Raw genomic sequence first — 24,620 nt, forward strand, 5'->3', positions numbered from 1 at the left:
ATAACTACTTTGAAATTAATTATTTCTGATGATAAGCAATGTTTTCTCACCAAGAAAACAGAAAACAACATAGCATGGGAGAATGTGACTTCATAAAGATAACGTAACAGCTCAGGTTTCTTACCCAGAGATAGCGGGTAACTCTGGCAGAAATTTTAGGCTTACTATGCTTTCATATTGTGTGCAAACACTTTTCATGAATGTATGCCCACCATATGAAATGGTTATTTTCATTTATTTTTATAATTGGACATTTGTGTCAATTTTCTTCTGCCATCTGGGCCCTGGTTATCAGAGCTAAACCATTTTGCCAGCTCTCAATTTATCTGTAAAGAAAATTTCTACATAAAAAGTGATACCTTGTTACTTTTATTCATAAATTCTTACTTATTACACAAGGCTGACATTTGTCTATTAGTTATATTTAAATAATTCCTATAGTTTTTATTCTTTTATTCTGATTAACATGAAAATGAACTGAAGGACCACTGAGAGAAAAACAAGTCTCTGGGTAAAACACCTGAGGAGAGACACAGCAGGCCAGGGCCTAGCAACACATTCTGACTTTCTTCCTTTTCTAGGTGCAAAGGCTAGAAATATCTATTTGCTTTATAGGTGATATCTATATCTATATATGCTAATGGTTAGTGTTCAGTTTTGACTCTATTCATTTCTGTGTTCTGGAGTCCATAGGCAGATTATTCAGAAGTTGAATAGAGAAAAGATTGTCTGAGAAGACGGATACTAGCATGGGTTCTCTCTGGTGTGTGGTGCTTAGACAAACAGCCATGTTTACCACTACATCCCACAGGGCTGTTACTGCTGTTCACGCTTCCAGACTAACACCTTCTGCTTCTCATGCCAACGTTGTGCATGATGAGTGTTCCTTATGACTGACAAGGTGCAAACTCTCTTCACAGCAAGCAGGATGAGAAGTTGAAGACAGAAGAGCCTCAAACCACACTCCAGAAACCCAGGGCTGCTTATTCAAGGCAGGTGAGCAGAGACCTGACAGGATCCACTGTCCCTTCTGATCGGCAAATCACTGCTAACCCAGCTGATAAGGAAGAAAGTAAGCGTCCAAGCAGCAGCCAGAAACCAGAGAGTAATCAGAAGTTCTTAACAAGACTACCCAGTAACAGATTCCTGAATGGCAGGGTGAGTAACAAGAAATAGCCAAGCTTTTCTGGTAATTCATTTAGGAAAATATAGAGAAAAACAAACCCACACAAACATACACTTAGAAATTAGTACATTTTCCCATACATTAGAAATTATAAATGATTCTCTTTCAACTTAAAATAAATTTCAAGGAGATCTTGTGTATTACATCTTTTTCTACAATGAATTGACTTGGTTAACATAATTTGCCTGTGGTAAACTCACTAATACTCGCAAACCAATACAGTAAATAAGTGTCACTAGCCATGTCTCAGTTTGTTTTCTATTACTGTGATAAATACCATGATCAAAAGCAACTTAGGGAGGGGGGAAAAGGTTTATTTTAACCTACAATATATAATTCATGTAAATGGACGTTTGCCTCCTGATGGCCAATTCCTGAATAAACACTCAGGCGCTTAATATTAGTTATAATTGTTAGGCCACTGGCTCAGGAGTATTACTGACTAACTCTCACAATTAACTTAACCAATTTTTACTAACCTGTGTATCACCACAGGGCTGTGGCTCACCAATAGTTCTGGCATCTTATTCCTTCAGAGGCTACATGGTGTCTCCCTAACTCTGCCTACTTTCTCTCTGTATCTTTGTTTGTTTCTGCCTGGCTCTATACTGCTTAGACACTGGCCAAATCAGCTTTATTTGTCCACTAGTAAAAGCAAAACATGTTTGCACCATACAGAAGGACATCTCACATCAAATCCATCATGAAGAGTAATCAGGGCTAGAGCTAAAGGCAAGAATCTGGTATCTGGAACTGAAGCAATGACTGATAAGGGATGGTGCTTTCTGGATTTCTCTGTGGCTTGCTCAGTCCAGGATAACCTGACCAAGGCCAGTACCACCCAAAAATGGGCAGGGCACTCTTATATCAATCATTAATCAACAAAATGTCTCACAGGCTAATCTGCAGGGAGAATCTTCTCACCTGAAGTTCTCCCTTCCCAGATGTCTATAACTTTTGTGACTTTGACAAGACTCTAACCAGCACAACATGTAAGGTTCCAGTCTTTTGGAAAAAGAAAGTCTATCTTCTTTCACATTACCAGAGAGATTATTAATTTTCAAAATCCCATGCAACCACATCTGATTATAAAGAAAATCCCCAAACTCTTTTGATGGAAACACATATCAGTGGACTCTGCTAGTAACGGTCCAAACAGTCCATAAAAGCTGTCTTGTGAAGGATAAACCTAAATGTAATTTGAAATTAGAAGCCAAGTATAGCACCAATGAAAACTGGATCCAAATCAAGATAAAACTAATGATTCATTGATAACAAAGTGCCATTTCCAAAAATTACTGAAATTTCAATTAAATGGATACATAGAGTGGGCGTTTTGCAGTGCTGCCAAGCATTAAGTGACAGCCAGATATTTTAGTAGAATACTGATTAAAGTCTGCATAAAACTCAAACAGAAATATTTTTAGCTTATAATTTTAATAGCCCTTTAAAAATCACTGGGATGCTAGCTAGACTTTATCCATATGAGGGAATGAATGCCTATGGCTTCTGATCTTCTGTGCATAAGAGCCAGGCAAAAGACTGTGTATTTGGAGTGCTTGACAGCTGGATTTCAGAATGTACTCTGCATGTTCCAGCTGAGCTCTGAAGTCCTTTTATAAAATTAATTTGGCCTGTAAGTTAGTGGTACAACTGAGGCTGAAATCCAGGCCTTCTGACCTACATTTCATATGTTCAATTGGCTTTTTCACGATGAGTCCTTAGACGGTCTGCTTTAGAGCAAGAAAGAATGAATTATCAAAACTAAAATATTTATAACCATCTAAAAGTCTATGAGTTTCTTTCAAATTTTGATTTTGGCATTGATTTGTTTCTTCTGTTTTGTCACTCCCAAGAATGATTTTGGTAATAATACTACAGTTTTTTAAGACACTTTATTGTGAACAGATATTTTCAGGTATATCTTACTATTTTGCATTTTTTGGTGTTGCATTACCTGATTCGGGTGCCACTGTTGTTTCTCTCACTATGATAGAAGGCCAGCAAAGACTCCAAAGTTGAAATGACTCATAAGCGTGCAGATAAAATGCGTAACCCACCCTTGCCACTGCTGTTTTCTGACTCTCCCCACACTGCTCTTGCTCTTCTTCCCCCTCCTTCCTCCTTTTCCTCCTTCCGCTCCTCCTTCCTCCTGTTCCTCCTCGTCCACCTCTTCTAGACAAGGTCCAATGTACCCCAAGCTGACTTCAAGCTTTCTATGTAGCTGAGGACTAACGTCAACCTCTTATCCTCTTGTCTTTCCTTCTTGAGTGCTGAGATTACAGGCACCATGCCTGCCTGGTATATGTGGTGCACAGGATGGAACTCAGACCTTACTATAGACTCTATAGTAATTGAACTACACCCTCAGCCTTCTGCTTTAAATTTTAATTGATTTCCCTAATCATAAAATATTACAAAATTGCTAGAAAACAATATAAATAATTAGCAAATAAAACCTAAAATAGAAAATTAGGAGCTTTCATTTTCTTCTACCCTCCATATGTTGATATAAAGTGAGAAACATTACATATGTATTCTTTGCTCTCCTGCTCAATTAATTTCACATCGGGAGTTCTTCCACTAACATGAAAAAGTTTGTCCTATTTTCTAACTTTAAGAGCTCTTCACTTACATTTAAAGCTAGCAGCCATGATTTGCCTTGTGTCAAACACTAGTCTAAGGTCTTTGCATATTCTAACTAATTTCTATCCCAATCACCCAGTGATGCAAGAAACAATCTTAAGTTCAAGGAGAAGGAAAGTGACAGAGGAGGTCAATTGCCTTCCCAGTATCATAAGGCTAAGGAGTATCAATCTGATGATTCAAGCTCGGATTCCAGGCCCTGTTGTTCCCAGATTGAGTCCATTCCTTTGCATGGATATACACAAAGCCCTTGCATCACATAAACTAATTCTAATCTCTATGATCACCACCTATGTTCAGTTCCTCACTGCTGACATGGAGTAGGCATTTACCATAACTACCTGGAAGAAGTTTGCTGCATCAGCATTTTAGCACTTGGACTCTCTTGATTTGGAGTCTTTGCTGATTCTGTAATACCAAATGAAAATGACTTTCCTCTCCCCACTTAGAATTCATCATGGGTTTGTAAGAAGCTTAGTGTGGGACACCAGTTACCAAATACAGGAAGGCCTCCTGGGAGGTGTGGGGACTGACTAATTGGTTCTGTCTGCCAGGCAGGCATGTAATGCTGGCTTGCCAGATGGCAGCCACAGTTGCCTGGTACAGAAACCCTCATTACCACCTTGACTAAGTGGTAAATGGAATCCTGCTGTAGTTATAGAAGCACACCAATCAAAACAACTTCTAGATCTTTATCACTCACACACAGATAAAAATAAGCCTGGGATGTAGCCCACAATCTGGACAGATTAATTTTCTCCAAAGGAGAAGTTACTGGAAAAAAAAGACTGATGCAGCATGAAGGGAGGGCAAGCAAACATCAAATAACAGATGATAGTAAAAGGATGTCCTTACTAGGAGGTAAGGCCTTATATATTTAAGAATAGTAAGACATCTAGAAATCAATAAGTCAAGCCTTAACCTCACACAGGAATGAGGCTCAGAGATCTTGAAGGCAAGTTGTCTAAGTCTCCTAAGATGGGAATTGGGCTAATATGTATCATTTTATTCCTCTAGATAAATCTGTGAAAATGTTTAAAATGTTTCAAGCTCTCTCTCTCTCTCACTCTCTCTCTCTCTCTCTCTCTCTCTCTCTCTCTGTGTGTGTGTGTGTGTGTGTGTGTGTGTGTGTGTGTGTGTGTGTGTCTCAGAAACATTAGTTCTCATTTCTCTCTAAATATAGCATCTGGCAGCAGGAAAATAAACGTGTGAGTGTTTTCATTTTAATAGCTATCACAGTCAATTTGTAACAGTACTCTTCAAAGCCCTGTTGCATAGTTGCCATTTGGCTATATGGTAGGCCCTATGATTTTGCCTTCATTTTAGAGATGAATAGACAGACACAGGGGGACTTCTCACTTACATGTGTATTTACAGCTCAGTTCCTCAAATCCTCATGTTCAAAGCTCATCTTCCTCTGACCTGATCCCAAATGGTCGCTGTTGCACTCCTCCAGTTATGCCAGCAAGAAACTTAGACAGGCTTTCCTCTTTTCACTCTATAACTCTGGCGTCCAACCAGTCACTGAGTCCCTGATATTATTCCTTTCCAGCATCTCTTTCTTCTGTTTCTTTGTCATTAATGTAGTCAGAGTCTTACTATAGAGATTTTAATGATCTTCATCATACTGGGTTTTCTGTTTGTAAGTTCCCTTCTTTGTGCTGGCCAGCTATTACAAGAAATGTTGCCATGTACTACCAGATATCTGGGTGGTTTATGACAATCACCATGTACACTCACACCCACAGGTGTGAACTGAGTCAGTCTTAACTAATCCCAGCTGGAATTGAATGGGCTGTCTCCAAACTGTAAATTTGTTTCAGGTATGACTTCTCTTATGTTTTTGTCTTTAGTGTTTTTCATTATTGTGACATATATTCTTGTTATTTTAATATATATAATGTATATTATATAATATATGTACTCTTTAATACTCTTTAATATATATTTATATTATACATACAATAACATCAATTAATTTTAAAAATAAGGCCCTGAATTTGAAAGAGTCAAGGAGAGATGCATTAGAGAATTCAGAGGAAAGAAAGGGAAAGGGCAAATGATACTTTATAATCTCAAAAAATAAAAGAATTAGTAAAAGAAAGTTTTAAAGGATATATGTATATACATGAGAATAATGCTAATAAAATTCTCTCTCTCTCTCTCTCTCTCTCTCTCTCTCTCTCTCTCTCTCTCTCTCTCTCTCTGTGTGTGTGTGTGTGTGTTTGCCACAAATTTTAGGAAGAACTTCAAAGCCTATCAGCTTTAGCCTCTACTTCCAGCATTTAAAATTTATTGGTAATCCCCATTGCCCTGGTATAAAATTCAAACTTCTTCACCCAGTTTTCTCTACACTCTTTCCTTTCACTAAAATAAAATCCCATCTCATAAACCAAATTCTCTTATCCTTCCATAATTTTCTTATTCTATTAATTTTTAAAATAATCTCTTTTTTGAGAACTTCATACATGGTCTACATCATTCTGACCCATCTAACTCTCCCTCCAACTTTCTTCATGTCTCCTCCTCCTCCCAAGTTCATGAGTTCTTTCCTAATTAAACACTCTTATTCACCATAGTCTCAAAAATACAGCATAGGCATAAGCCTAAGCAAGAAGAGTGCTACAAATGAACTCCAAAGAAATTTAATAAACTTTAAATCTTTGAAGAAAGAGATTGAGGAAGATACTAAGAAATAGAAATACTCTCATCCTCATTGGCTGGTAGAATTAATATTGTGAAAATGATCATTCTATTAAAAGAAATTTATAATATCAATGTAGTCTCAACCAATTTCCCCACAAAATTCTTCACAAAAATAGAAAAGCCATCCTAAAATTCATCCAAAACTACAAAGGACTCAGGACAGCCAAAGCAATTCTAAGTAAAAAGAGTAATACTGGAGGTACCAGAAGTCAACATTTCAAGATATATTAAAAGCTGAAGGAATAGAAACAGTGGTGTATTGGCATAAAAATACAGACAGGTAGACATGTGAACAACATAAAAGACTCAAACAAAAGTGCATGTAACTACAGCCATTTGATATTTGAAACAGATGCCAAAAATGCACACTGAGAAAAGAGAGCATCTTCAATAAATGGTGCTGGAAACACTGAACATCCATATGTAGAAGAATGAAATTAGACCCATATAGATCAATACTTAAGATTTGTTTGGCTTCCAACATTTCTAATAACCCCCAAGAAAAATTAAGTGTGCGTGAAATTCTTGCACTTTATTTTTTCTATTTTGAAATATTATTATTTTTACTTACTTTTACATTTGAATCTAGTTAAACTTGATCTAGTTTGCCTTAAATTTAGGAAGAAAGCAGTGGGGGGGCACTGTTCAAAATAAGAGTTGGATTTTTTTCATTATTTAGAAAATACTTTATTAGTTTTTGTAATCAAACCCACGTAGATAAGACATTACATATTTGATACAGTGCATTAACCCTGTACAAATGGAAAAAAATTAAGTTTAACATTTCTAGACCAATGTGGCTGTTAATTTCTGTACAATGCCAACTCAACATGGTAAACTGGGATACTTTTTTCCAAAGTTGACAGCACAGCTAAAGTTTCCAAAAATTCAAATTATATATGTATATATATATATATATATATTATATATATAATATGTACACCAATAATAACAGTATGTTATGCATCAATAGTAACAACAACTTTTCCAGGTTCTGCAGTCATTTGAACAAAATTGTAGAGACATCCAGCACACTCCATTTTTAAGAATTCTTACAAATATCACAAAACTAAGACTGACTGAAGTTATTGCAGACTGTTTTGTCATCCTAAAGCAGGATTTTGTGATTGTCCTTGGACAAAATACAGACCATAACAAGTCCTAAAGGGAACTCAGGCCTCCCTCTGTAGCTTTATCTTTTGCCTGTCCCAAAGTTAAATTAGACTCTGAAAAGATCTCTCCTTCTCTCTAGTACACTCTGTACTCCTTTAGCATTTTCTATACTAACTTCCCTTTTTCTGTCATCTTTCTTCCCTTCCTCTCCCTACCCACTTGTTAGTCTATCAAATCTAACTTCTTTTTCAAGAAGTAGACATAGGTGACATTGCCTGTTGGCCTGGACTCCTAAATCAATGTTAGGTGGATCTATGAGGTGTTCTAGTAGGGCTTTTTTTTTTACCCTGTATTGTACCACTGTCACAGTTCCTTACTGTGCATCTTACTCTTTTCAAGTTATGAAAGCAATGTATTGGCCCAACTACTATCCAATTTGTGATCTGCTGGAAAACTGTGAAAGGACCGGTCCCTGCAGACCCAAAGCTTCAGGATTTCCACTACACAAGGCAATAGCAGAATAACCAAGAGAAATTCCAGTGAGGTCCCAGAATTACTAGTATAGCATAAACAGTGGCCTCAAACCAGACTAATCACTTTCCGCAATGAATACTTGCAAGTAAAGATATATGGATAAAAGCGTTTACAGTTTTCCTCCCTGTGTCACACTGCAGCTTCCATGATGAGACTGAATTTTTTCTTCTTTTTTTCTGTCTTCTGTTAAATTTTATTGTATTTTATTTGTGGGGGATCACAGGGACAGAGGCTGGATATGAAGGGATGTGAAAGACACAAATAAAAAGAATGAGAAAAAATTTAAATGTCTTAACTTCAGAATAGAAGTAAAAAAGACATGTTGCTTTGGGAGAGAGGTTTTGTGTTTGATTCCCCAGGAAACAAAAAGCTATGGGTTGATTCAAAATTAATAAAAATAAGATTTTATTGGGGGAGATGTCCTGAAAAAAAGAAAAAGGAAAACTACAAGACAGGTGACATAAGAGTTTATCCCTTGACATAGAAATAACTCTGAGAATGGATGAGACAAAGATCTTGTTGGTTACAGAGTCCTTATGACTTATTATTACATGTCATCCTTTCATAGAGCATGAATAGAGATTTATATTACAGTTTGGTTATGCAGTCCAAACAGACTTATAAAGTGACTGACATCTTTTACCTGCTCAAACATAAAATAAACAATCATCTTTAACAGATTTGTGAACACCTTAATTCCATACTTGTGTTAATGCAGATATATGTTACCTTTAAAAGCTTGTGTGTTTTCAGAAAAAAAGGACAAGAAACCAAGAAGGCAAGTAGCCCAGGTGATGTAGCCTCTTAAAATGCCTTTAGTGTGGTTCCTCAAAATTCTACATCCAGCACAACTTCAAAGCTGCTAGCTGAGATTGTCCAGCCTTTCAGACTACTCCAGCCAGGACTTCAGATAAAATCTACACATTCCCTTCACACAGAAACTAAAGAAAAAAAAATAATAATACAGCTAGCTCTCCCAGGACTTGACCATTATTCCAATTTCTCAGGGTCTCCTAAAGGTGCTGTCACCTCCAGACAACAGGAAACAATCTAGAAAAGATGATGCCCACATTCCTAATACTAATAGGTATGGTGGAGGGTTTTTGGTCATTTGGTGAATTACAGATGTTTGTCACTGTTTAGGGGGGTTGGTTACAAGTTGTTCCTGGTCATGATCAGGAAAAATGTCTAAGCAAATGGGGTTAAATTCAGGGATATGATTCTGAAAAGAAAAAAAGCAGGATATAGGAATGATAGAGGAAAGGTAGATTATTGAATCTGTTTTTAAACTAAAAAGCAACTACTAATCTTAAATATTTTACATTGGTATGGACTTTTATATATTGATACAAATTGAAGGTTATTTTTGTTCTAACACATTGCATATATGTTTCTTCTCCTGTTTGAGGTATTGTACTTATGCACCTCATTTGAAAATGCAATGTCAAGTTCTAGTCCTTAAATGTTATTATTACAAACTGTTTAGGATAATTAAGAAATGTGGGTTAGTAGTTAGTTATATCAATCAAACTTATAGTCATGTTAGGCATATTTTCAACGTCAAACGGAGATATGTTTTAAGTAGATACTATTCAAAGACTTCAGGGACCTACAGAATGTGGCACTTAAAATGTTTTAATGACATAAGGCTCTGAGGAAAGTGAGACACATCTGCTCCTGGCATCACCAATTTACTTCAAAATAGGATGGTAGACATTAAAGGATCATCATGTGGAGTTTGCTTTCTTTGAGGCGAAGTTAGACACTTGGCAAAGAAATTGCTCTTGTTTTGACTGCTGGCAGTATACTATCCAAACTGGACAAGCAAGAAACAAATGAACATTGTTGAAGGTCACTGGGTCACTGCCAACCATTGCCAAGACAAAGTAAGACAGTCTTTCAAAAATTCCTGCTTCACAGAAAAGTCTATCAAATATTTTAGGCCTATATGTTGAAGATGGATGCCCCAATGTTGCAAATGAACCTTGGGAGACTGTCCAGGCTTTCTCCAAATTAGCTAAATACAGATGGACTGGACATCGTGAATGTAATTCTCACCAGACAATTGATCTTATTGTATATAGTTATATTGTGTTAGAGTTAAGACCTTACCTTTTTATTTACAGCAAAAGTGGGAAAGTTGGGGGATAATCTTTTTGTAAACTGTGAAGATGTTTCTTTGCCAAGGTGCCTTCTGACTGCTTTAATAAAAAAGCTAGATGGGCAATAGTTAGGCAGGAGATGATAGATAGGATTTCCATTGAGAAGGAATCTAGGTGCATGTATTAAGCCAGCAAGACATGGAGCAAGTTGGACATTTGGGACACAGAAGAGGTAACTAACTAGTCCACATGGCAAAATGTAGACTAATAAAAGCATGCTTGTGACATTATAATTGCTAGTTTTAGAAAAGCCTAAGCTGAAGGCCAAGCTTTCATAATGATTATTAAATCTCCATGTCCTTATTGGGGAGCTGGTGGTTGTCTGACTACATTTGAGAAAGCTTGACACACTGTCCAATTTAGGGCATGGGAGAAAATACCAACTTCAATCAAAAGTTGAAAGAACATTGGAGGAAAAACAGAAGGCCAAAGTTGTCAAGTTTCTTGGGATCAAGGCAGGACAACACAAATAGGTTACTGGTTAGGTTGAAGTATTTCCCCAAAACTGGGACAGAAGAATTGCTCCTGAATCCTGGTGCTAGTTAGTCAAAAATTTAAAGTATGACAGTTACATAAAGGTAGCAGCTAGTTAGCTTATGGAAAAGTCTTTTGCAAGCAGGTCATTTTCTGTCCCCAGGCAGATCCCTAGCTATCCCTAGGCAGATCGATATTCCCTAGTCAGTAAGGCCCTGTCAGCTAACTTGATAACCATCATAAAATACAGAAAAGGGTTAAAGCGACAATAATTCACCATATTCTGTGGCATGATGAGATGATGTTTTAGCCTTGACCCTAAATCCATTATTATTTTGCTATAAACTTTAATAATACTTTGGAGAGTAACATTTTAATTTCATTCATTCTTGGCAAACTTCATAATTGCCTTTACCACCCTTTATGAACTTGCTAATTAAAATATACTATAAAGACTTCTATTTCTTATAAGTACACACAATTTTTCCTACAAACACCTTATGTTCTACCTAGTGTGTGTGTGTGTGTGTGTGTGTGTGTGTGTGTGTGTGTGTGAAAGACAACTTTCTTGCACAGATAAGACAGTATCTAATTGTTAACATTTTTGTTCAACATGTATTAATTGTCTATTGCTGAAATTCTTCACTGGAAATTCAGTAACTGGATTACTACATGGGCTGAAATTCATTGAGAACTGGAATTGCTGAAAGAATATGCTTGGATCATTAATATTCTACCTCTTTTTATTTTTCCTTCCCCATTTCTGTTACTTCCTTACATTTGTCTTTGTTTCTTTAAGATTTCCCATGATGGAAATGTCTACTGTAGCTCTGCACCAACTTCAGATCAGTCTCTCTCCTATATACATTGTCTCCCCAGAAGAAAGTCTAGAGACTGGTCCTTGGAACATATAACAAAGGAGATCTCTAGCCAACCTGAGGTGTGTATACTGAAATATTGGTCTATTTTCTATAGCTGTGTAGGTGATGCACACTAGTCATTGACTTCATGTTTTCATGTGAAATACTAATTAGAAAGTCTGAGGATGGACTGACACATGTCATAATCTCCATGCTCATCATTTTTGCAGGAATCCTCCCTAGGTACTTTACTGGCAAACCTCCCTTCACTCCAAATTTCCCAGAAGGGTTCCTGAAGTACCAGTTAACCCAATCTGATTCAGCTTCCATCTTTGTTTCACTCTCAGCACTAAGCTTGTCAATTTGACAAATCTTTAAAATTTATTGTTCTAAAATTTATTCAAGAGGAAATGTTTTATGTTCATTGTGTGAGACAGCGAAGGGTGTTAAAGAGCCTATGTGTGTCCTCTCAGATGATTTCTTTCCTTCCTAAGGAACAAATCCTGGGTCCCATAAACTAATGAAACTCCCATCTTGTCTTATCCTATGACAGCCCTACATGTGCAAGCAGTGACAACTGCCCTGGTAATTTCAGTTTCCTCCTCAGGCCTTTACCTGTCTTGTTTCAGACCTCACCTCATATTTCTGTCCTTTGTTGTGTTAGGGAATTGCCCAAAGTCCAAGTATAACAAAAGGAGAAGATGCTTTTCTACTCACTTTGGTCAGAAAAGAACTCAAGTCATACCCATTGAACTCCAGACTGTGGGACAAACTTCTGAAAGAGCTGAAGACTCTGGACCCCATCGCTTCAGGGTTTCTCTTCCAGTCAGAGCTGATTCACATCTTTCTAAGGCTTGAAATCCCTCTGCAGCTACCAACAGTCAACCTTCTTTGTCAAAGATTTTCCAGAAGGGATTATCCTGAAATGGTATGGCCATCATGTGATCTGATATATGGGTTCCTTTTATGTCTCTGCCCTTAATCCAACAGGGTAATAAAATTAAGAAGTTAGTCTCATCTTTCCTATGGATCCCTAAGCTTATTCATATTCATGGTAGAAGTTTTCAGAAAATACCAGATTAGGAGATAAAGTTAGGGATCTCAACTCTGTTTAGTATCTCTTTTAAAAGCTTTCTTGTCTCAATTTTCACTGTCTGTTCTAACATATGAACCCAGTACTGACTGAAGACAATGGGCCTCCTTGTGTCCAGTAGTGAGCTGACTTGTTCTGCAAGCCTTATGGTAAGAGTAGAGGGATTGACTAAGACTTCTTATGTGTTATAACAGTTTCATAGAAGTCAGAAGTGAAATATAATTTAAAAGATAATTTATCACTACCATTTTGAAAACTTGAGCCCAAAGAATTAATGGCACACCTAGAGCTGAGACATGTGTTTATCAATGATAAGACCATAGTGGCTTTTAATATGGCCTATATTTGTGGATTAAGCTGAAGCTCAATTGTGTCTGATTGCACTATGGTCCAAATACAGACAAATGGCAAATCCACAGGAAGTTATCATGAAATGGAAATGATAGCAATAAGAAAACCATGAGTGAGTATTATTGACAACAAGGTCTTAAAAAGAACAAACCTCACAAAGGAAGGCCAGGGTGCTGACCCAAATCCCAGCAGCTGCAACACTGGGACATGTGACTGTTCTATTCAATGTCCCTGATGCCTCAATGATCTTTACTAGGAAATCAAGTCAAAACCAATCTCTTGGGTATTATTTTGTATTGTCAATGCTAAGCATATCTCATCACAAAAAATCTATAGTTCAGAATGGCAGAAGTCTGTCTTATGCTACTTCTGAAGCTGAAAAATCTGTCCTAATCCCATGTCAAACTTCACTGAATGCATGTTCATAAAACTCCAAATTGGGAATTCAAACAACAGCTTTTGAAACCAAACATCTGAATAAAATGTAATCCAAAAATACACTAAGTTGACAAAATATACTGAGGAATGATTATATTTTAAAAATATCAAAAGTCTTCACTTTTTCTGTAATTAAGCCCACTGTATTTCTGTATGGGCAGAAAGCTGTATGCACAGTAAGGACCCTGCAGTTATCAACACATGGTGGTCTATAGTCCGAGGCAAGGTGTTTCACACAGGGCTCACTGGTGTTGTATAATGTGATGCAAATGCAGTGTAAGTACATATGATGTGTGCTCAGACCAAGGCTACAATGAAGTAAATACTGTATGAGATTGGCCAAAACTCTTTTATATGTAGGGTTTTGAATGAATATATGGTTATTGGATGTTCAAAAACTTTTAGTGTACTATAAGGTTGCTGCCAAGCATGTAAGTAGTTGGGCTACACCCAACCACCAGGTTACAATGAGGAGGTACTATTTTGCTATTTGTCCACATAAGACCATTTAGCCCAAACCATTAATAATTATGGGCCTGCATTTTTAAATAGGATTTTTAAAAACTATCAATGGTAAACATTTTCTTAGCACACTGGCTCCAACAGGCCACTTTCCCTTAAATGAAAATTAAGTAAAGGTTTTCTTATTTAATTTTTAGGTGAACTATGGAGAGCTACTTTGGTTTTTAAAAGAGGCAAGTTCAGATAATTTACAGAAAAATGGAACTGCTCTACACAATAACCCAAGGAAAACTCCAAGTCAAAACCAACATAGACAAAGGTATTCTTTCCCTTTTCATGGGCATATTCTTCCTCCATCTCTCAGGCTATATTGCAGCAGAGAATTGAAATACTGTTGCTGGATAATTTTGAAAGTTCAAAGTTTAAGATGGAAGATGCTTAGGTTTTGATTTTCAGATGTGACTTTCTAATCCTTACATGGGGAAAAAATAGAAACCTTGCAACCTCTCCTATAACAGCATTAATTCCTCTCATGAGGGATCTAGCCTCATGACCTAAGGCTCCAGAGTTTGAACTTGTGAAACAAATATTTAGTCCATTGACCTAGACTTTTAGAACTTTCAGGTTACTGGTAGCATATTCACTAGAGTAACATACCCAGTTCACAAACACTTGGTTTGTGTGTATAGTGCTCTCTCTCTCTCTCTCTCTCTCTCTCTCTCTCTCTCTCTCTCTCTCTCTCTCTCTCTCCATTTTCCCCTCCTTCTCCTTTCCCTTCCCATACTCTCTCCCTCTCATCTCTTCCCCTCAGTATAGAAAGTAATTTGCATTAATTTCATGTATTTATTAATATTAAAATATCTGCTTTTGTGTTTATGTTTGAAAAAGAAAACTCTCATTACAAAATAAGAAAGAATAATGTAGGGTGTAGAACTCACCTATGAATTATGAGCCAAAAAGTAGGTTTTATCAGAGAAGTCCTATATTAATGGTATTGGCAAAGGATTTGAAATAACAAAATCAGTAACACTTCTGTTTAATCGCAAGCAAAAGAAATGTCAGAAAGATTTTTTATCAAAGTTTATTTGAGAAATATATTAAACATGAAGCAGAATTAAGTGTGTTATTCTCTATGCTTCCCAAGAACAGGGAGGGACTTCACTTGTCAGGAACATGGGCTTTATTGCTAAAAACCTGGGTTCAACATCTTTACCATAGAATAACTATGTAACCTTAGAATTAACTCACCTCTTCTGTGTTTTCAGTGTCCAGTTGGAAACAGAGATTCACCTTCTTTTTAACTTGCTTTTTTTGCTTTTAAAAAATTTAATTTAGAAACAAGCTTACTTCACATGTCAATCTCAGCTCGCTCTCTCCCTCCCTTCCTTCCACCAAAAGTCCCCAATCCCCCACCCCATCCCCTCTCTGCTCCCCAAGGAGGGTGAGGCCCTCCATGGGGCATCTCCAAAGTCTGTCATATCATCCAGGGCAGGACTTAGGCCCTCCCCCATGTGTTCAGGATGAGAGACCATCTCTCCATGTGGAATGGGCTCCCAAAGTCCATTCGCACTCCAGTGATAAATGCTGATGCACTACCTGAGGCCCTATAGATGACACCAGCATTCAGGGGCTCTGGATCAGTCCCATGCTGGTCTCTCAGCCATCAGTCTGTGGTCCATGAGCTCTCCCTTGTTCACTGCAGCTGTTTCTGTGGGTTTCACCAACCTGGTCTTGGCCCCTTTGTTCATCACTCCTCCCTCTCTGCAACTGGGTTCCAGGAGTTCTGTTCAGTGATTAGCTATGGGTATCTGCCTTTGTTTCCATCAGCCACTAGATTAAGACTCTAGGATAGTATATAAGGTAGACATCAATCTCATTATTGGGGAAGGACATTTAAGGTAGCATCTCCACTATTGCTTAGGTTGCCAGTTGGTGTCATCCTTGTAGATCTCTGGAAAACTCACTAATGCCAGATGTCTACTCAAACCTATAATGTTATCTCTCACCCTATTCTCCTCTATTCTTCCCCTGACTCAACAACCTTCCTGTTCCCCCATGTCCTCCTCTCCCCTTCTCTCCTCACTCTCTCTTTCTCCAAGCTCCCTCTCCCCTCACTCCATGCTCCCAATCAGCTCAGTAGATCCTGTCCCATTCCTCTTCTCTGGGGTACCATGCATGTCTCTCTTAGGATCCTCCCTGTTTTCCAGACTCTCTGGTGGTGGGATTGTAGGCTGGCAATCCCCTGCTCCATGTCTAAAATCCATATATGAGTGAATACATACAATGGTTGTCTTTTTGTGACTGGGTTACCTCACTCAGTATGGTTTCTTCTAGTGCCATCCATTTGCCTGCAAATTTCAAGATTCCATTGGTTTTTTTTTCCACTGATTAGTACTCCATTGTATAAATGTACCACATTTTCTCTATCCATCCTTCAGTTGAGGGGCATCTATGTTGCTTCCAGGTCCTGGCCATTACAAATAATGCTGCTATGAACATAGTTGAACAGATATCCTTGTTGTATGAATGTGCATCTTTTGGGTATATGCTTAAGATTGTAATTGCGGGATCTTGTGGTAGAATCACCCATGTTCCTGAGGAATTTACAGATTGAGGAAACAGAAATTTAAATGAAGTTCCTCTCATTGATTTTTAACTGTTAATAAAGCCAAAGATCAGTACATATGTTTTCCTTTTCTGAATATCTTGTATCTATGTGCATGCCTGTGTATGTGTGTGTGTTCATATTTATACTTGTGTGAATATAGGTCAGGAAACAAAAAGGCATCATGGAAGAGGAGAAAGATAACTAAAGGGATAGAAGAAAAGAAAGAACAATGGAAGCAAGACTTGGGGGCCACTCTTGCGGAAGGAAAGGAATAAGTCAGAGGTGTGCATAGGATAATGGGACATGAAAAACAGGAAGATTGAGAGCGAAATATAATGAAATGTGTTTGTAAAACTGTCCTAATGAAATGCTTGGTATTGTAGTCTAACAGAGAAAATTAATTTTAAAAGTAAGTAACAGAAGCAGGAGGATAACTCTGAGTTCCATGGTTGCCTTTTCTACACAGCAAGTTCAAGGCAGGCAGAGGTAAGAAGTGAAATTCAGTAGTAGAACAATTGAAAGTATAATATAATAATATATGGATGAATACAAATTTCTTTAAGTATTTTTATTACATCTCTTTTCAATTAGAAATAGGGCTCCTTAACAGTTAGAAACTATAGCACTGGGAATAAAAGTCCCTGGACCCAGGCAGTAGAGTTGATTATGTTCTAGAAAATTTGGCAAGTCTCACCAGAGTTGTCACATGTCCCAGGAAAATCAGTGTTTACCCTTTGGGTTCTTAGTCTCATTAACAAAGCAATCAGAAGAAAGCTCAAAGACAATTTTATTAGAAATAAAAACCAAGGCAGGAAGATGAAGAGGAAGAGAGATGTCTTGACACTGTGACATCTGAGTTGAGCCAGCAAAGAGGTCAGACAAGTGGCAAACAGGCATCAGCATGGCTGTGGAGGTGAGCTTTAGAGGAAAACATGAACTCCACAGGGTTGTGGAAATCAGACTAAGAAAAGAAATAAAAAGAAGGAAATCAAGTTATGCCTTCCCAAGTAACTCTCAACATTGGAAAGACTTACCAAAGCTGCATAGCTTTGGCTCAGTAAATGACTGAGACATCATTAAGGGGATCATTTAAGGGATAATTATTGTTACCATTTATTTAGCATGGCTTATTGTGAACTTGACTTCCTTAGGGGGTGATCCCTTGGCCAGTTGATTGATCTACCCAACTGAATTAACTATTAAGGGAGAAGACATTGTATATCTCTATCCACAGGTAGAGCCCATTCTTTGCAACAACAATACCTTCCTATAATTCAACCCTTGACTGTGATTCTTAAATTTTACTAAGTTGCATTGCCAAGTGTACTCTGCTGGACACATCACATCTCCAAATTGGACAGGCCTCATCTCCTACTTATAGGATCATAATCTACAGAAAACTGTATTAGTATGTGGATGCTCCAGCTATATGTGGCTCAGGAAACAACTATGTTACTAGGAGTTATGAGCCACTGAAAATTTACATAAGCAGCAACTAGCCCTCATGTACTATACATTATGAAATTATGGTTCTGGAAGTTTATTGACCACCCAGATCTTATAAGTGCTAAACAGGGGGCATTTCTGGCCCTTGGATGGGGTTACATGTTACAATAAATCTTTCTGCCAAAAGCTGCCTGAGCCCCAGCTCCACGTGCCCGAGTTAGGACCAAATGAATACACAGAAACTTGTATTAGGTTCAAAGCTGCTTGGCCAATGACTAGGATTCTCATCTGTTAGCTCAGTCTTAACTATCATATACCTATATATATTCTATAAGACTTATCTTATCGGACGCCTTATTGGCGTCCCTCCTTGCCGGTGGATCACATTGTGCTGCTGGAGCAGGAGCAGAGGGGAAAAGAGAGCCCTTCCTGTTTCTCCTTTGCTTAAATATAAGTCTCCTTGTTATGTTTCTTCCTGCCTGGATCAGCACTTCTCTACTTCATTTCCCTGAATCCTCTTTGACTCCTGGTCCAGTCTAACTTGCTCTCTCATTGGCCAAACAGTATTTTATTTAACAATCAATAAGATAAAAATACACAGTAGTACATTCCCAATCATCTCCTCTTTTCTGTCTAAATAAAAAGGATAACTTATCTTTTATAATAACTGAAGAAAACTATAACCATAACTGTTTGTTTTCAACTCTATCAAAGACCACAGAAGGATAATATATAAACTCTAGAATTGACAGAGACATCTGGATACCTGGACAGTCACTCAAAGTTCCTCTGTAATGTTGGGGCATCCATCTTCAGCCCATAGGACACAGTGTGTCTGGCACACTTTTCCATTTCAACAGGAACCCTTCAATACTGTCTTGTTTTGTAAGTTCAGCAGTCACTTTCTTGTGGGTCCTGCATGTCCAGTTTATACAGCAACAAACAGTCCAGGCAAGAGCAGTTTCATTCTCAAATGGCTAATCTTGCCATGTTGAAAGCAAACTCCATAACGAGTTTCTTCGATTCCCATCCTCCTTTCTGACGTAATTGGTGTACCAAGAGCAGTTATGTCTCACTGCCAAGGAAAACCCTAAACCATTTAAATGCCATATTTCTGTAGGTCTTTGAAAGGTTTGAAGAATACCTATCCATCTCAAATACATCTCTGTGTATCTAGAAAACCTAACTAACCTAATTATAAGTTCTGACTATTATAGGTAAAAGATCTGCATAAACACAATACCTAAACAAGAGGAGACATATACCTATCACAAAATTGACCTCAAGGTTGTATCAATAAATGAAAATCTATACCAATGAAAAGTATTCATTCCTATATCCTATTCCCCTTTTCTTTCTTTAAAATGAGATTGACTATGCTCATTATCATTTATAACTAACCCCATTTAAATGAAAACAAACTTTTATAAACAGTATTTGGGAATTTGGGCGCCATTCCTTCTAAACTGCTTCCTGCTGATTGGGGGCGATGTTCATATACCATGGGGATCATGATAAAACATAGAAACCTAACCAAGTCCTTGTTTTTGTAGTCTGTAAGGCTGTATCGTCTCAGCTTCAGGGGGTCTTGCTTGATCAAACCATATTAGTCTGGAAGGAATCCACAGCTTTTCATTTTCTGTAGAAATACAAGCAAAACCTTTATTTCTAAGTAGCCTGTCCTTAATCTTAAATTTTGAAGTTAGAGCATTTTTAAAATGTATAAGTTGGATTAATTTAGCAGCATTTATAACCAAATGTATTTTAGAAGCAGTAAGTCTTTCCTCAGCTATCAAACAATTTAAAGACAACAATATGGCATATAGTATCCAGATTCTCTGTGTATTTTCCATCCTTATGTGGCTTTTTTATTACTTTCTTTTGTTTCTTTTTTTTTTCTGAGACAGGGTTTCTCTGTGGAAATCTGCCTGCCTCTGCTTCCTTCAGCAAATCCTACCGGTGTGCGCCACCACAACCGGCTAATCTATTTCCTCCTGTTACTTTTTCTCTCACAAACCTACAAATATTTTTAAACACAGTGTAAACCTTTAGAGGTTTTTCTTTATATGGATCTGTCTTTATCATCTCGGTAGTGCCAAGTACAACGCCCAAGAGCACCAAGACGTCTTGAGCATATGGAAGCTGCTCCAATGCTTCTCAGCGGCCCAACAGGGCAGGCTGTGGCAGCAGATTTCCCTCTTTCTCTGGTAACCTTGGGGCTTGGGGTCATCCCACTCACTGACACCATTCTGTTATTATAAATCTTTTTCTTCAGCTATTATAAAAGATAAGTTACCCTTCCTTCTTTTTATTTAGACAGAAAAGAGGAGATGATGGGGAATGTACTTCTTTGTATGTTTATCTTATTGATTGTTGATAAAATACTGTTTGGCCAATGGCAAGCAAGGACTAGGATTCAAAGAGGATTGTGGGAAATGTAGTAGAGAAGTGATGATCCAGGCAGGAAGTGACATGGCAAGAAGACTCATATCTAAGCGAGGAAACAGGAAGTATGCCCCTTTTCCCCTCTGCTCCTGCTCCAGCGGCACGATGTGATCCACTGGCAAGGAGGAATGCCAATAAGGTGTCCGATAAGATACGTCTTATAAAATATATAGATTTATGATAATTAAGACTAAGCTAACAGATGAGAAATCCTAGTCATTGGCCAAGCAGCTTTGAACCTAATACAAGTTTCTGTGTATTCATTTGGGCTTAACTCAGGCGGGCGGCTGGCGTAAAGCTCACGCATGGAGGTGGGGATCAGGTGGCTTTGGTGGAAAAATTTATTGTAACAGTTACATTTCTTTTTCTCATGGTCCATATATCATTTTCCTGACAGGCATTGCATTAGGATATTTTTTATTTGGCATTTGTGGTTAGGAATGGTTTTTACCCCAGCCAACTTTGTATCTCTCTTATTCCTGACATAGTTACCTGCCTATGATAGGTGCTCAATAAGTATTTATTGAATAAAATGGCATTGCCAAGTATCTAAAGATGTTATATCACATGACTTGCAGGACTCTGAAATATCTCTGGTTTATGAAGACACAAAAAGAGATCATGTTAAGTGTATCATAGAAGGATTGCTTTGTTCAGAGCAGACAATGTGTTTATAGAAATATAAGACTGAGCCTGCAGCTAAGGCGGAAGTCCTTATTATCATCTGTGTGTGGGAGCTCTGTGGCAGGAGGCTACCACACTCATCTCCTAAAGTAAGGCAGACAAAATATACTCCTAGAACAGCCTTTCAAGAAATCATGCCATCTCTAGTACATTACACATAGCACCTTCCCAGTCAGTATTCAGCCAGCTGAGCAAGTACCAAAGGCTGGTGAATCTTGACCCTTAGCAACTGGTGTGGAAAGAAAGGAGGGAGGAAAACTGGTAAACAAGTCAGAAACACAGACATCTGATTGGCAAAGTCTGCACATCACTGAAAGGAACCCCGTACATGTGGACATGAGGATGCCACAGCTTCCATCTGAACAGTTGGCACTTCACTTCATAAGTGTAAATCAGTTTGAACTTCACAGAGGTATGGTTAAGGTGGATCAGGAGGAAGAAATGAATTTGTATGTAAAGGGTTCGTTAAACAAACCAACATTAACATTTTAGTGCCCAGATACTGCTACCATTCTCTTATTATTTAAAGAAGAAATAACCAGGCATGACTATCTTAATAACTATACATTCACATTTCAGACTATAAGTAAATATCACTCCCCAAACACTAGGTCTCCAGACATAAAGAAGATGGTTAGAAAGCATGCAATACCTCTGCCCAGTAGAGGATTTCATGTGTAAGTCCCCCATTACAATATGGCAGCATCTGTTTGGCTTTGCTTTGACAATCAGTAGTTTGGGAGAGCTATTTGTAATTAAACAAATTTAAAAGCAAAAGATTAAGTAGGTCCAGAATATCATGTGCTATTTGTTTCTATTTTCCTCTCAAATGAGAAAAGGGAACTAGAAGACAGTTCAGGTGCCTAGATCTATGTGAGAATCCAGCTGGTTTGTGCCTCTTGAGAAGAAATTGCAGAGCTCATTTCTGTGAAAATTAGGTATGCTAATCTATTAAAATTGCACATTCAGGCCATTTCCAGGTTACCAAGATTTAGGTGAAACACAGGGAATAGCTGAAATGAGAAGGACAATCTGAAAACACAGAGGCCATTTTTTTCATAGTATTTTATTTTCCTCCCTATGCAGCACATCACCTCAAAGATCTGGCTCACTGTCTGAAATGAACAAGAGCTTGTTGGAGATTTTGAAGATGTCACTAAGAACATGCCAAGGCAAAATCAACATAGACAACCTCAACCTGAGCTTTCGCAAAGAAGATTGGTCATTATCTGGCTGTCTCTCTCTGCCCAAGGTAACCATAATTAGATTTCAGATTGGTCAAGGGTCAACAGAACTTCTGCAGAACATTGAGTCTACATTCACCATAGGCACAGCTATTGTCTGTGTTCTCCCTGGGGATTACATTACTCAACTGTTTTGTTGGTGTGTGTGTGTGTGTGTGTGTGTGTGTGTGTGTGTGTGTGTGTTTGTGCGCGCGCGCGTGTGCGCGCATGTACTTGTGAAGAGAAATAGAGAAGAGATTTTTTAAATATGCAGAATTGGCCCAGCAATTACTTACATTGTGCTATATTTAATGTTAATAATAGAAAATACGATAATATCCAAATAATACTTCACAAGGGAAACAAGTGCTTTTCAAGGCCAAACTCATTTCTCACATCCTCTCTCAGCTTCTACTGGGGCCAGCATGTGGCATCTCATGCCTTGGGAAGACCATATTTTAGGATTGATGTAATTTATTGTGGATAGAGCTCAGCATGCTGATTTGAGACAGTAATTACAAGTGCAGATGTGTTTCATGGAAGAGAACCCAGAACCATATTAATTCATGAATCTTCCCTAGCCAAATAAACTGACGTCTCAAAGCTACATTGGAAAGAGGTAGAATGATGATTGCAGCTATTACTATAACTGCATTGGTAATAGCACAGCTTCATACTGCTTAATTCTTAGTAGGTGCTGATCACTATGTTAATTCTTAACTGAAATGATCTCTCATATAACATCCACAAAGTTATCTCTTTACACAATCTCACAATAAACCTACATGGGTAGGTGTTGTTGCTATCCTTTCAGAAGTGAAATAAATTCTAAATTTTCAAAAAGACAGGAAGTGAACTAATTCCTGACCACAAGTAACAAAGGGAAGAGTCAAGATTCTAAGCTTAGAAAAGTTGGAAATTGGTGATCCAAGGGAACTCAATCAATAAGCAATGTCCAGAAGCTTTTACTGAGAACACTACCCAAATGATAGAAATTAGAGCATTAGGGAAGGTTGGAAATTATAGGGGGGAAGGGTATATAAACACATTGCCACATATCTTTCATTCTGGGAATACTGGTGTTAAAACTGAGGGAGTCAGATTAGTTTCTGGTGGTTACTAAGAAAGAAAAGATACAATATAGTACAGGTGAGTTTTTGTTCCCAAACAAAAGCTGTGATTCTCTAGGACTGCATTTATGCAGTTGGCATCCAAAGCAAGGCTTATGCTAATGTCTGTGTGTGCATGTACCTGTGTACACATGTCCTGTATATGCAAAAATGTTCTAGTAGAGAATATTTCAGGGCAGTCTGAACCTCATGACTTGCCTGTTTTGTGTTCATGAGAAGAATAAGAATAGACTAAGAAACAGCAGTTCTTTGTTAGATTGGAAACCATGTAAAGCCACTGGCGAAGCCTCATGTTCTCAGATGTTATGCATACACTATAACACAAATAACTTGAAAATTAAAATAAATTTGCTTAATCTCTTTTGGTCTCAGATTTTCATCTGGAAAACTTTGGTTCCAAGTAGCACCTCCTTTGACTATTATGAAGATTAAATGAGACTAAGTATGTGAAAGTATTTGTGTATAACCCAGTATACAAGGCCCTAAATAAATTTTATCACACACACACACACACACACACACACACACACACACACACACACACACACGTTTCCTGAGATCTTTGTCCTGTGGTCAGATGACACAACATTAAACACTGGCTATCATAGAGTCTTTAAAAGTTCTTGTCTACAGCTGGACTGAAAGCTTAACTTTGTGGTTCAGATCCAAGGAAACGGAGTGTATTTTCCTTAAAGCTGGTCTGTCTTTCATGAGCCATCTGGCATCTCTTAAGACATCTGGAACTCACTCAAAGAATAATACAGTTCTGGGAGGCATGTTAAATAGAGTTCTGTTTCCTCAGAATGTGAAGCAAATTAAGGCCCAAGGGATATTTGATACAGGAAGCAACAGGGTACAGCTACACCACAACTTCCTTGTTCCTGGACCCTAAGTTGTGAGCAGAATATAAAGATTAGAAAGCATTGAAAATTTGGAACTATACATCTTAACTTTCTTAAAGGTGTAGAAAAGAGAACCATGAACTTTATTGGGTAGTCCATGACAGCTATATACTACCCCTTACCAGGAAAACAAGCAACAATACAGATAAGGGTGGAA

General features: G+C 37.8%; 1 protein-coding gene across 1 annotated transcript in view; it reads left to right on the forward strand.

Moving 5' to 3' along the window:
• CUNH1orf87 (chromosome unknown C1orf87 homolog) overlaps positions 1–24,620 on the forward strand; it is a 64,765-nt gene that overhangs the window by 16,032 nt on the left and 24,113 nt on the right. The window contains exons 2-6 of the mRNA XM_035439791.1: positions 921–1,158; positions 11,621–11,761; positions 12,346–12,609; positions 14,223–14,344; positions 22,295–22,460. Of these exons, the coding sequence (XP_035295682.1) occupies positions 921–1,158; positions 11,621–11,761; positions 12,346–12,609; positions 14,223–14,344; positions 22,295–22,460 (931 nt within the window). The remainder of the gene's footprint in view (positions 1–920; positions 1,159–11,620; positions 11,762–12,345; positions 12,610–14,222; positions 14,345–22,294; positions 22,461–24,620) is intronic.

Source organism: Cricetulus griseus, chromosome 2, assembly GCF_003668045.3.
Source record: "Cricetulus griseus strain 17A/GY chromosome 2, alternate assembly CriGri-PICRH-1.0, whole genome shotgun sequence".
Lineage (NCBI taxonomy): Eukaryota > Metazoa > Chordata > Mammalia > Rodentia > Cricetidae > Cricetulus > Cricetulus griseus.